Source organism: Eurosta solidaginis, chromosome 2 (assembly GCF_040869045.1).
Source record: "Eurosta solidaginis isolate ZX-2024a chromosome 2, ASM4086904v1, whole genome shotgun sequence".
NCBI classification, from domain to species: domain Eukaryota; kingdom Metazoa; phylum Arthropoda; class Insecta; order Diptera; family Tephritidae; genus Eurosta; species Eurosta solidaginis.
In genome coordinates, this window is record NC_090320.1 from 99,593,907 (window position 1) to 99,607,521 (window position 13,615).

At 38.6% G+C, this 13,615-nt stretch overlaps 1 protein-coding gene across 1 annotated transcript in view; it reads right to left on the bottom strand.

Annotated features, from left to right (window-relative positions):
* Window positions 1-2,851: 2,851 nt before the first annotated feature.
* The window catches only part of cyst (rho guanine nucleotide exchange factor 18 cysts), a 41,084-nt gene continuing 30,320 nt past the window's right edge, over window positions 2,852-13,615 (bottom strand). The window contains exon 2 of the mRNA XM_067766037.1: window positions 2,852-6,595. Coding sequence (XP_067622138.1) covers window positions 3,108-6,595 — 3,488 coding nt within the window. The 3' untranslated portion in view covers window positions 2,852-3,107. The remainder of the gene's footprint in view (window positions 6,596-13,615) is intronic.

Consider the following 13,615-nt stretch of genomic DNA (forward strand, 5'->3'; position numbering starts at 1 on the left):
GCAGGTCCTTGGTGAACTCCACAAACAGGCGTCGGACCTTTATGTCAGGAATTGCCCGGTGAATCCTGTACTCAAAGAAAAGTACCCAAAACTTGTGGAAGAGGAACGCATACTCCCCAGGGAAACGCGTGTCACTCTTGCTCAACTTCGTTCTGAAAACTGTAACAGGTTTAACTCTTACCTATCCAGAATTAACCCCGACATACAAAATATATGCCCCGCTTGCAATGTGTCCCCACATGACAACAACCATCTCTTTAATTGCAATGTGGAACCAACGCCTCTAACACCCCTTTCATTATGGTCCACCCCTGTTGAAACAGCAAGTTTCCTTGGACTCCCGTTAGAGGATATTGATGACAATTTGTGATCGGTCGCGGCTGTTAGATGGAGAGAAGCATACAACAACAACAGCAACGATGAGGTGAAAGACGCTTTTTTATGAACTATTAGAACGTACATACGAACGCTGCCCCGCCATGATATAAAAGTCGTGCTTGGCGACTTTAACGCCAGCGTGGGCAAAGATGTTTTTGGCCCTACACTAGGAAAGTTCAGCCTACACAATTAAACATCTCCTAATGGACTGAGACTGATTGACTTTGCCGGTGCTCGAAACATGGTCATTTCCAGCACGAGGTTCATGCATAAAAACAAACATCCAGCTACATGGCTGTCCCCCAACCGAAATACTCGCAATCAGATCGATCACGTTGTGATAGACGGACGGCATGCCTCCAGTGTTTTAGGTGTGCGCACGATCCGAGGACCTATCATCGACTCGGACCATTACCTCGTCACAGCCAAAATACGCACCCGCATCTGCGCGGCTAAAACCAAGGAACAAAAAACACAAAGACAGCTAGACGTCGAAAGGCTGCAATCGCAACAGACTGCCAATGTATTCGCAACTCGACTCTCACACCTGATCTCTGAAAGCTCAACTCAGCCTGAAGGAATGCAGGAGCAGTGGGAGCATATCTCCAAAGCACTTCGTACTGCCGCCGAGGAAAACATCGGTTACCGCATAAATGTAGACCTTCCTCAGGATGACGCGAAAGCGCCGAAATGCATAGAAGGAAAAAGTGAAGACTTTTGGTTTTTCGAAAGATTTATAGAACTCTACGCGTTGGCGATGGCGAGTACCGAAGAAGATTTAACGATGAGCTCCACTAGCTATACGCAGACATCAATATAGTTCAACGAATGAAAACGCAGCGGCTGCGCTGACTAGGTTCTGTTATACGAATGAAAGATGACGCTCCGGCCAAGAAAGTGTTTCTATCGAAACCTGCCTATGGAAGCAGAGGTAGAGGGCGGCCTCCACTTCGTTGGAAGGGCCAGGTGGAAAACGATTTAAACTCCCTTGGTGTGACCAATTGGCGCCGGTTGGCAGAGAGAAGGAGCGACTGGCGCGCCCTGTTGGACGGCCATAACCTTTTAAACGCTTAAGCGCCAATTAAGTAAGTAATCGAATGTACCTAAATAAATTTTTTTTCTTGTCACACTTATGCTGCTACAGTAACACAAATTTTGTAAGCTGTCTTTTTTTGATTTCGAATTCAAAACTCATTGCGAGCATTTTCTATTAGCAATATAGGAGTAATACATATATGGATAGCAATGACTTTTGAAATCATAAACCAGCAAACAATCGGAGTCTTAAAAGAGGCAGAAACGTGTCCTCAAGTGGAGCGTATAAGCTCCTTCTGAGCTCATTTTGGAGTTTGAATTGAACGCATTTCCCTACTTGCGATGGTCGTCCGATATGAGCCTTGTTTCATACATTATTTGAGCTTAAATAGGACTTCGATCAGACTATTGTTACGCTCACAAATAGCTCATAATTTACTTTTTATATGACCCTTTTCGGAGTAATTTGAATGCATAAAATAAGAGATAAGGATTGCCCCGTTCAGGGCGGATTTTTGATGTTAGTCATTGAAAATGGGGAAGCTTTGCTGGAAAATATGATATTTGGCGTCAGGTCTTATCGGAGACATACGAAGACTCGACACATCAAGCGGTATATACAACGGAGGCAATTTGTTGTTGCAATCAAAAAAGTCCATAATACTTACATACATTGTTAACATGCGGATAATTACGAAATGATTAGGCGTAGCGTTTGTACTGATTTACAAAAGGAACAGAAAAAAAATTCTATTATATTCAGATTTAATTTGAATGAAAATTTTTCCAAAATAAATTATGAATATCTGTTCTGAAGTTGGTTTCGTTGCTGAACATTCTTGGCAAAAGGCTCAAATTTTTCATCACATCGGAGTCATTTGAGGCTATTTTGTGATCATATTTCTGAGGCTCATATTTTTTACATATTTCAGACTCATAGGGAGGGATCAATGACAATGGCATTCAATAAAACAATAATGATAATTAAGAATTTGAATAATGAATTTTAATATTGTACAATAGTACCCAGAACTCACAAAAGTGAAACGCACTCTCCCTAGGGAGACGCGTGTCACTCTACCTCAACTTCTATCTGGATACTGTAACAGGTTAAACTCTTACTCATCCAGAATCAACCCCGCCATACATAATGTATGTCCTGGTTGCAATGTGTCCCCACATGACACCAACCATCTATTTAATTGTAATGTGGAACCAACGCCTCTAACACCCCTCTGAATGAATAAATTATGAATATCTTTTCTGAAGGTGGTTTGGTTGCTGAACACTCTTGGCAAAGGGCTAAAATTTTTCATCACATCGGAATCATTTAAGGTTGTTTTGTGATCATATTTCTGATGCTCATATTTTTTACATATTTCAGACTCATAGGGAGGGGAATCAATGACAATGGCATTCAATAAAACAATAATGATAATTAAGAATTTGGATATTGTATAGAAGATTTAGTTCAATGAGGGTTTACATGTAGAAAACCTCACTAGTTATATCATTAAGCCTCTGTCTGAAATTGGCATTATACCGCTTTACTCACAAAAATTCCGAATTCAAAACTCATTGCGAGAATATTGTTGCACCAATTTAAGAGTATTACATATATGTATGTAGGTATATTATGAACGATTTTAATAAGTGGTTAAAATTTATATCTCAACTTCTGGGGAAAATGAGCGTCAGAAGTAAATTTCTTCTTCATCACGCTTTGCAGTTTTATTTTTTGCACGAAGATTATAGGTACTGGAATCAACTGTAGAGCAACTGCTCTCCGCTGCAACCATTGCTTGAGAAATGCTTGTAGAAGCATATGTAATTGCAGTTAAATTACTCTGTCGTCTGCTAAAACTGAACGTCGCTGGGGAATCTATAAGAGTTGGCGTCATAGAGGTTGGTTGTGGAGAAGTTGTTGTTCTTGTATTAATATGTTGAATAACCGCTGGTGAGCTGCCAGTACGTAAGTGTTGTGGAACGATGTGATGTGAAGATTGCGTGCCGGTATAGTTAGAAGTAGTGGAATTTTTGTCTGCCAATTTAAGTGGTATCATTTGAGTGCAACCACCATGCTGACAAGCGCTTGCATTGAAACTGGTAGATTTGTCAACTTTGCTACTGCCAGATATCGAACTTGCAGATGCAGTTGATGAAAGGGACGACAACTTCATGGGAATTTTTTGCCTAATGCAAACCTGATTTATTTTCGGAGCATTTTTTGCACTCAGTAAATTAACTGGAGGACTTTTGGAGATCGTCGAAGCTGTACGCCATTTGTCTTTTCGACGATCCATGGTGGTCTGAGTTGTTACAGATGCGGTATCACTTTGTATATTTACATTCTCTTGACTCTCATGTACATAATCACTTGGAGAGTTCACTAGAGCTATAGAAGGGCTACTGCCTATTAACAGTGGCGTATTTGGCGATAGTATTAAACCATGGTTTGAAAGTATCTCCATTTTACGATAAAGTTGTTCTCGTTGCTGTTTAACGTCTTCTTGCTCAGCTCTTAAACGTTCTTGCAGTTTGATTAGCTGTTCATGTTTCTCATCCAAATCTTGTTCTTGTTGCTCTTTATGTCGCATCCAAGCAACTTTTTCTTCTTGCAATTTGTCTTGCAAATTACGTAGTTCTTCTAATTGGTCATTATGTGTATAAGCTACACGGGGACTTTCTCGATACAATGCCAACTGCAGCTGTAAATTGTGGATGGTTGTCATTTGTTGTGATATTATACAAAGCAAGGTATGAAGATGATGCGATATTTGCAGTGCTGCATAATTATGCTCCTTAATAACCACATCCTCATTGCTTGCTGTTGTTGCATATCCCACTGTAGATTTCATTTCATTCGTTGTTGATTGTAACTTTAAAGCGACCAATGATGAATCAGTTTTCAAATCACACTTTTCTTCTAGCTCTTCCAGTCGAGGTGTTAAAGCTTGTAGTGTTGCAGTTTTCGACACATCTCGGCATGGCAAACTATTTTTGCTCCGTTTATCATCAAATCCAGCAAATGTTTCAGCACGTTTTGGCAATGTGGGTGAAGCGTAGGTATCACTTTGTTTTTCACCGACCGAGCTTACCGAACGTGAAACTGGCAGTCCTGTTGAGGCCGTATATATCGTAGTGCCTAATTGAGTTATACCTTGAATCATATTCAATACAAATTTCCATAATTCTGTGGTATTACAATCTACACTAACCAAATCCTTGTAGGAACCAAAAGTTGCCAAAAAATTTGATGCATTCGCAGAGCTTGCGTTAATATTGCCACAATTTTCGACTCCAGCTGTACTGCAATTAGAGCTAGGTGTTTCAGTTAATTCGGAAAAATGTTTTTGTTCTTTCAACAAAGTCAATTGCAAAAAAATTTTATCTTCAAGCAAAATTGCATGATCAATATCTTTTTGTCTTATTTTATCAATAAGATCTCGTTTGCTAACTCCGATTCTCAGCTTTTCTTCGGCTGTGAGATCTTCAGTTTCAATGACATCCGATGACGGACATTCCAGAACCGCCTGTCGTATTGATTGAATCCAAGTGTGTTTGTCCTTCGGTTGCTGCACTTTTAATTCATACATTTCTGGAAACGATGGATTAGATGATATTATGTATATGCCTCGTGCTTCGGTCCCTGCCTTTTCGCGTATCAATAACTTTTGCAAAGGCACTACGCCCGCTTTGTGTTCTGGTGTGAAGAATGTGTATTTATTATGAGCTGAATTTTCACTAAGAAAACATAGACAATCGGTGAGTACAACTACTAAGACTAGCTGCATTTTGGAACGGCCTTGCATCAAAGTAGCCAGACCCTCAAATTTTAGTCTACGACGTGATACAATACCTATATCGGATTTGCGAAAAGGTTTATTTTTATAGATGGCAAACGATTTCGGATCGACGCGATTAAAAATTTCCAATTGTCTTTCTCTTAATTCTTTTTCTGCAACACATGCGTCCACATCTATAAGCAAAGCTTTGACTAAATTCAGCGCATGTTTTAGTTTATCAGCTTCTGATTTATCCTCCTTTGCACTTTTAAGCAGCGGTTCAATTAGTAATGGATACTTGGTAAGACGTTGAGTGACAAATAATATGCACTCTGGAATCCCTTTTTTCTTTAACAACGGATTGGCTAAACAATGCTTGTACCATTCTGCAAATGTTTGGTCCCGATTTGTCATACATGCCTTGAAATGTTCCAGGGCTGTTCGATGATTAGCACAGAACTCGCCATATGACAGTCTTAAATGTTGCGCTTTATCCAAGGAAAAGAAATCCAATAATATATCAGCAATACTACCAACTACATACTGTTCTCTTTGCTTTTGTCGTAGTTTCTTTAAGAAACTAATATGTAATTCGGTGAGTTCGGACAATCGAGGAAACATATTATTAATGTTCAAGGAAGGAAAATGACGTTGCAAGCTTTCAACGAAAATCTTTTGCATTACAAGCAATGTCTGGCAATGGTGCTTCTCAGTCATAATAAATTCATAAATATGTTCCTGCCTTTTAATCTGTTTTTCTTTGAGCGTTTTTAAAACTTCTTTCGGTACGCTGGGAGACCACGAGTCATGCTCCTCAGCTGCGATTCCCAATATAGGTTCAGCCCCAAGATCATGAGCTTCGATTTGTGGTTCATTAAGAAATTCGGATCGTATTAATGGCGTATAATCGTTTAAATTTCCTACTTGTTCAGCTGCATTGTAACAATCTTCCGCCTTGTCGGTCCCCTTCCGTATACCAACTAACAATATTTTTTGTCCGCTCCCAACACCTGATTTTTTTCCTATACATTCAATTTGATGATCTTTTATATTTACAATTGATACGCTGTTACCACATGATTCACACATTCCAATTTGATTGCTTGGTTTATTTTTATTTTTATCCTTTTTCTTTCTAAAGAAAAGAGAACCGCGTTTGCTTCGTTTTTCAACATTATCATATGACTCAATTTTTGCATGTGCACGTAGAAGGCTATGATTCTCATCTTCACTGTCATATAGGTGCCGTGTTTTGATTTCCTCTTTAGCAACAATAGATGATGTAGATATGCTTTTTTGTAGTGGGATACGTATTTCTGTTGCGAAATTACGTTTTGCTGCAATACGCTGAAAGTCACGTGCTAATTCCGCTTCGTTAAGCGAATGAGTTGATATACCTGCAAAAAAAAAACAAATGTGAATGTTTTTGTAATAGTAGCAGTGTTTTTTTTTACATCTATATACATATGCAAGTGCCACCGTGGTGTGATGATAGCGTGCTCCGCCTGCCACACCGTATGCCCTGGGTTCGCACCCCGGGCAAAGCAACATCAAAATTTTAGAAATAAGGTTTTTCAATTAGAAGACAATTTTTCTAAGCCTGGTCGCCCCTCGGCAGTGTTTGGCAAGCGCTCCGAGTGTATTTCTGCCATGAAAAGCTCTCAGTGAAAACTCATCTGCCTTGCAGATGCCCTTCGGAGTCGGCATAAAACATGTAGGTCCCGGCCAATTTGTAGGGAAAATCAAGAGGAGCACGACGCAAATTGGAAGAGAAGCTCGGCCTTAGATCTCTTCGGAGGTTATCGCGCCTTACATTTTTTATTTATACTTATGCACTTACACTTTATATGGACTGCCAACTGCATAACTTCATGTACACTTATGAAATTGTTGCTCAGAAAATAAGTACGGTCCTATTAAGGTGGCAGACACACTATAGCAAACAACAATATTATATATTAAATAATTTATACCTCATTTATTGACAATTTATTACCGCAAAAAAAAAATGTTAAGCTGCGTCCGGTTCCGAGAAATGGGAGTGTTTGCTAGCTTAAGACTCAAGCTAGCAGACACTTCGTGAAAACACGACCTACAGCTTCCGAACGACTTGAATAATTGATATTACATTTATTGGCAATTTATTACCGCAAAAAAAAATTTAAAGCTGCGTCCGGTTCCGAGAAACGGGAGTGTCTGCTAGCTTAAGACTCAAGCCAGCAGACACTTCGTGAAAACACGACCTACAGCTTCCGAACGACTTTAATAATTGATATTAAATTTATTGACAATTTATTGCCGCAAAAAAAATTTAGAGGTGCGCCCGGTTCCGAGAAATGGGAGTGTCTACTAGCTTAAGACTGAAGCCAGCAGATACTTCGTGAAAACACGACCTACAGCTTCCGAACGACTTGAATAATTGATATCATATTTATTGGTAATTTATAACCGCAAAAAAAATTGTAAGCTGCGTCCGGTTCCAAGAAACGGAGTATCTGCTAGCTTAAGACTCAAGCCAGCAGATACTTCGTGAAAACACGACCTGCAGCTTCCGAACGACTTGAATAATTGATATTACATTTATTGGCAATTTATTACCGGAAAAAAAAAATTTAAGGCTGCGTCCGGCTCCGAGAAACGGGAGTACTGCTAGCTTAAGACTCAAGCCAGCAGACACTTCGTGAAAACACGACCTACAGCTTCCGAACAACTTGAATAATTGATGTCATATTTATTGGTAATTTAAAACCGCAAAAAAAAATTTTAAGCTGCGTCCGGTTCCGAGAAAAGTGAGTGTCTGCTAGCTTAAGACTCAAGCCAGCAGATACTTCGTGAAAACACGACCTACTGCTTCCGAACGACTTGAACAATTGATATTACATTTATTGGCAATTTATTACCGCAAAAAAATTTAAAGCTGCGTCCGGTTCCGAGAAACGGGAGTGTCTGCTAGCTTAAGACTCAAGCCAGCAGATACTTCGTGAAAACACGACCTACAGCTTCCGAACGACTTGAATAATTGATATCATATTTATTGGTAATTTATTACCGTAAAAAAATTGTAAGCTGCGTCCGGTTCCGAGAAACGGGAGTGCCTGCTAGCTTAAGACTCAAGCCAGCAGACACTTCGTGAAAACACGACCTACAGATTCCGAACGACTTGAATAATTGATGTCATATTTATTGGTAATTTATAACCACAAAAAAAATTTTAAGCTGCGTTTGGTTCCGAGAAAAGTGAGTGTCTGCTAGCTTAAGACTCAAGCCAGCAGATACCTCGTGAAAACACGACCTACAGCTTCCGAACGACTTGAATAATTGATTTCATATTTATTGGTAATTTATGCGCGTGTGCTGCGAACTGTTTGTGGTGTTAATTTGTTTGTACCAGTTTACCTGTTCGAGCTAATTGTCGAATAAACTTGAAAAATACAAAAAATAATTTATGAAACCAACAGCAATGTCGCGGAAAAATCCAGCAAGAGGCCAGTCATCTCCCCCTAAAACCCCTCTCACACCATCATCGAATGTGCTTAAAAACAAATTGGAAGAGCTGAGAGACTCTATAGTTAAAGAGTTGATAGCTGTAATGGGGAAGACTGAAGAGCGCATTATGCAAAAATTCGGTGAGTTAGCTGCTGAAAAGGCTAAAAGGCAGTTGAGAACGCATGCTCTGATGTTCTGATGCTCCGTAATGAACTTATCGAAGCTCATGCCCAGCTCAATGCTGTTGCATCTGATTTAATTATTACTGGCATTCCACAAACAGCTAATGAGTGTTTACCTGAGCTTTTCAAAATTTGTTGTGTGGCTGAGCACAAACCACCACCACTACGAGATATGTTTCGACTGCGAAAGGGAGTGGGTAATAAACATCAAAAAATACACAATACTCCCATCGTTGTAAAATTGTTTTCTGCACCTGACCGAAATCAACTTCTGAAATCTATCGCTGTGTTCTGCAAGTCAAAAAAGAGATCGCTTGCGCTCTCTGATGTTGATTTGCCGGGTTATGGATCAGTGTTTTTGCATGAAAGCTTACCAAAAAAACTGCGAGCGGTGATGACACATGCCTCTGTGCTTAAGCGACAGAAAAAGTTAGCGTCGGCGTTCTCAATTCGTGGCAAAGTTATTGTTCGGCATAAAGCAGGTGAAGAGGCGAAAGTGGTAAGCAGCATAGCTGAGGTGAATGCTGTCATTGGGACATGAGTGCGTAAATAATAACATACATTGTATAATATGCGAATGAACGTTTTGATTTATTTAAGATATGTTTTTTACCTTTTCATTTCCCATCTTACTCTCTTAAATATATTTTTTTCTATCTCTTTGATTCTGTGCTGCAATCTGCATTATTCAAATGTTTACTATTATTGTTTCTTTTCAGTCTTTACTCTTCCCATACATCATTTTATTTGTTATGATCCCCTGCATTTGTTTCTGTGCTGTTATTTTTATGTATTTAGCACCGCTTGTATTTGTTCCTTCTCCGACTGATGGACTCAAACCCATGTAGGAAATCTGCCTTCAGCATAAACGAATATCACAAGATAGTAATTAACATTTTGTGCAAGCAGTCTAATGGATTTAAAATTGTGGATTTCAACGCTCGTAGCTTAAATAGAGAGAAACTGTATTATGTTAGGGATGTTTTTGCTGGGTCGAATGTGGACGTTGTTTGTGTTTCAGAAACCTGGTTTTCTAATGGCATATCCGATTTCTGCTACAATATCCCTAACTATAGACTTACGCGCGTTGATCGAACATGTAAAAAGGGAGGAGGCGTTGCCATCTATTGCAAGACTTCCCTTAAAGTTAGAACCCTAGTGGAATCAAAAAACAATGATACGGAGTTTATTATTGCTGAAATCTCAGATAACTCGAATAAAGTATTAGTATCATGTGTATACAACCCCCATAAGTGTTTTCTGTTAGACTCGTTCTTTGCCGAGTTATCCCCGTTTTTGATTGATTATGAGCGTTACGTTATATGTGGTGACTTTAATGTTAATATTCTTGTTGATGACTCATATACCAATAAATTGCTCGATCATGTCTCAGCTGCAGGTCTCACCATCGTAAACACACAATTACCAACAAGATATTCGCAAAATACGACTCCGAGCTTGTTAGATCTCTTTATCACGTCAAGTGCGGACCATATTCTTAAGTTTGACCAAATTAGCTTTATTTCGGACCATGACTTAGTTTTTTGTACACTGGATGTTACCTTTAATTGCCCTGTTGATACTCTTACTACTGTATATCGTGATTTTAAGTCTATAAATGTACGCTCGTTGTTTGGGGATTTGTCTAATGTCGACTGGATCGCGTGTTGGAGTATTGCTACGGTGGATGCGAAGCTGAACTTTTTGAATAAAACTCTTGGTAAACTTTATGATACACACGTCCCTCTAAAAAAAGTGAGTGTTAAAACTAACTCTGTTCCTTGGTATAACGGCAAAGTGAGATATGCATTTAAAAATCGTAACAAGCTTTACTCCAAGTGGAAGAGGAGCAAAACCGAGTTTGCCTGGTCGCAGCATAAAACCGCCCGGAATAAAGCCACTGTTATTACCAGAAAAGCGAAACAGATGTACTGCGATTATAAGCTAAACCCGTCACTACCTTCAAAAGACTTATGACGCAATTTGAAAAATCTAAATATACACGGTAAGCAGCAATCTGAGTGTCAGGTTGATCCGGATACCCTTAATGACTATTTTGTTAGCTCAGGCAACCGCCGGGTCAATCCTGTACCTTATCATATAACTAGAAACCTTTCACTGGAGAAATTTCAAAATATGTCCTAAATCACCATCTTTTAAGCATAGTTGCTCTACAGCAATAATAAAAATACTTGACGATATAAGAATAAAATTTGATAATAGTGACCTTACTCTCCTTGATTTCTCTAAGGCATTTGACTCAGTCAGCTATAGTCTCCTATGCAAAAAGCTTGAGTCCTATTATGGGTTCTCTGACAGTTCTGTAAAGCTTATGGCTAGCTATTTGGCGAGAAGGACCCAGAGAGTGTTATGCAAAGGCTCTGCATCAAAACCATGTACTGTTTCCTCGGGTGTACCACAAGGCTATGTACTAGGCCCTCTCCTGTTTAGTCTTTTTGTCAATGATGTGTTCTCTGTTTGCCAGTACGTAAATGTCCATGCTTATGCCGATGACATTCAATTATATTTGTCTAGCCGTGTTGGTCTCGTCGAGGATTTGTGTTTTAAAATTAATAGTGATTTGTCTGCAATTTCGAAATGGGCGTTTGAAAACTGTCTGTGTCTAAATGCTAAAAAGTCCTATGTGTTGCCCATTAGTAACAGTGTTGTGCACGTTGAAGATATTCCTAAATTGTTAGTTGGCAATAGTGTTCTTCCGTTTACTGACAAAATTAGGAATTTGGGTTTTGTGATAAATTCTAAATTGAACTGTGTTGACCACGTTAATAAAGTCGTGAGTAATGTTTATTCGGTTTTACGTAGATTGAGAATGTCTGCCTCGTTTACTCCCTTAGAGACAAGAAAAAAGCTAGTTGTTCAGCTTATAGTCCCAAACATAACGTACTCAGATCTAGTTTATAGTCAGTTTGATTCTGCCTCGTACCACAAAATTGATGTTGCGTTCAACAATATCACGCGTTATGTCTACGGCCTAAGGAAATATGACCACATCTCTCTATTTAAGCGCGAAATACTAGGATGCAGTATTTTTGAGTACATTGAGGCGCGAAACTGTATTTATATGTTCAAGCTCATCGAGTTCAAAACCCCTCAATATCTTTACGAAAAGCTTAAATTCCCAAAGTCTTGTAGGCACCGCAATCTGATAATCCCCAAACATTACTATCTGGCCTCATCGAGGCTATTTTTTGTAAATGCTGTAAGGCTTTGGAACTCTATACCTGATTTTCTCAAGGGTGCTTTGAGTAGGAGCAATTACAAAACGGTGATCCATGATTACTTCAACTCAGTGTGAATATTGTGATTTCAACCTAACTGCATGACTACATCTCTTTCACTTCCTATCCCTGTTTTTTCTTTCCTACCAAATTTAAATGGCTCTACTCTTTAGTCTTAAGTGTGTATTTAAGGTTTAACATTAAATTTAGTTTTAACATTAATCTGAATTATAAGAAACTCGTTTTATTGTTAATTTTAAATTCGAATTTAGTTTATGGTAATTATATTGTATTTATAAAACGGACGATGTGCTATAAAAGACTCCGTCTTACTGTCACAACCACTTTGTTCAACTAATAAATTTGAAATTTAAATTTATAACCGCAAAAAAAGTTTTAAGCTGCGTCCGGTTCCGAGAAAAGTGAGTGTCTGCTAGCTTAAGACTCAAGCCAGCAGACACTTTGTGAAAACACGACCTAAAGCTTCCGAACGACTTAAATAATTGATGTCATATTTATTGGTAATTTATAACCGCAAAAAAAAAATTGTAAGCTGCGTCCGGTTCCGAGAAAAGTGTCTGCTAGCTTAAGACTCAAGGATGACTTGCTATTCATTGAAAATCCGATTGCCTTCCTATGCTCACACTCCTCAATAAATGAATTTAAAAAAATGTATGGCTATACCAAAATTATGTTTAGACCTAAAGAAATGTGGATGCTGTTCCTAGACTACGATGTCCGATAGCATTTATGTCGACACGTCTTCAAAAAAAAAAGAAAAGAAGGTTACAGTGTATGAAACCGTGGTACGGAAGTTCCGATGCGGTTGAACCGCTGGTAATTTAAGCTCGATATGTTCCGGCTTCAACATCCTACATGGGTTACGCTTGTTAAAACATCACACTACCATTATTTAAGATGATGGCCATAGATAATGTTGGATGTTGTAGTCGTGTATGAAGCTCGTTCAAGTTAACTATCGCAATTACCTGAGGTTTTAATTATCTCACCTTCGAGCTTCCGGATACTTCCATCCGCTGATGAAATATGTTTATAATATAATATGGAATTATGCACTAAATATGATGGAAAATTGAATCGTAATCATATTCACAAATGATTCCAAAACATTAATTTATATGATTGGTAATTGTTGTTAAATACGATAAAAAAATTTTTAAAGCTAATAAAATGTCATATCAAATATGATGATAAAACGAATAAAGGGGAAAAGAAAATGTGGCTTACAACTGATTAGTCAAGAATAATCCCATCCAGGGTACACCCTTCTCCCGACGATACATTGAGTTTCGAATGTGAGCGTTTTCTAGCAACTTTCCGATACTCTTTCAAACTGCTACCTGGGTATAACTACAAGGAAACCAACCCCCCCCCCCCCCCCCCCCCTTTACATCTCATGTATATACATAATTTTAAGCATAATTTAAATAGTATTATCTACTGAATCTAACATAAGTTATCAAATTTAAAGGTAGGTAAAAAAACTTGG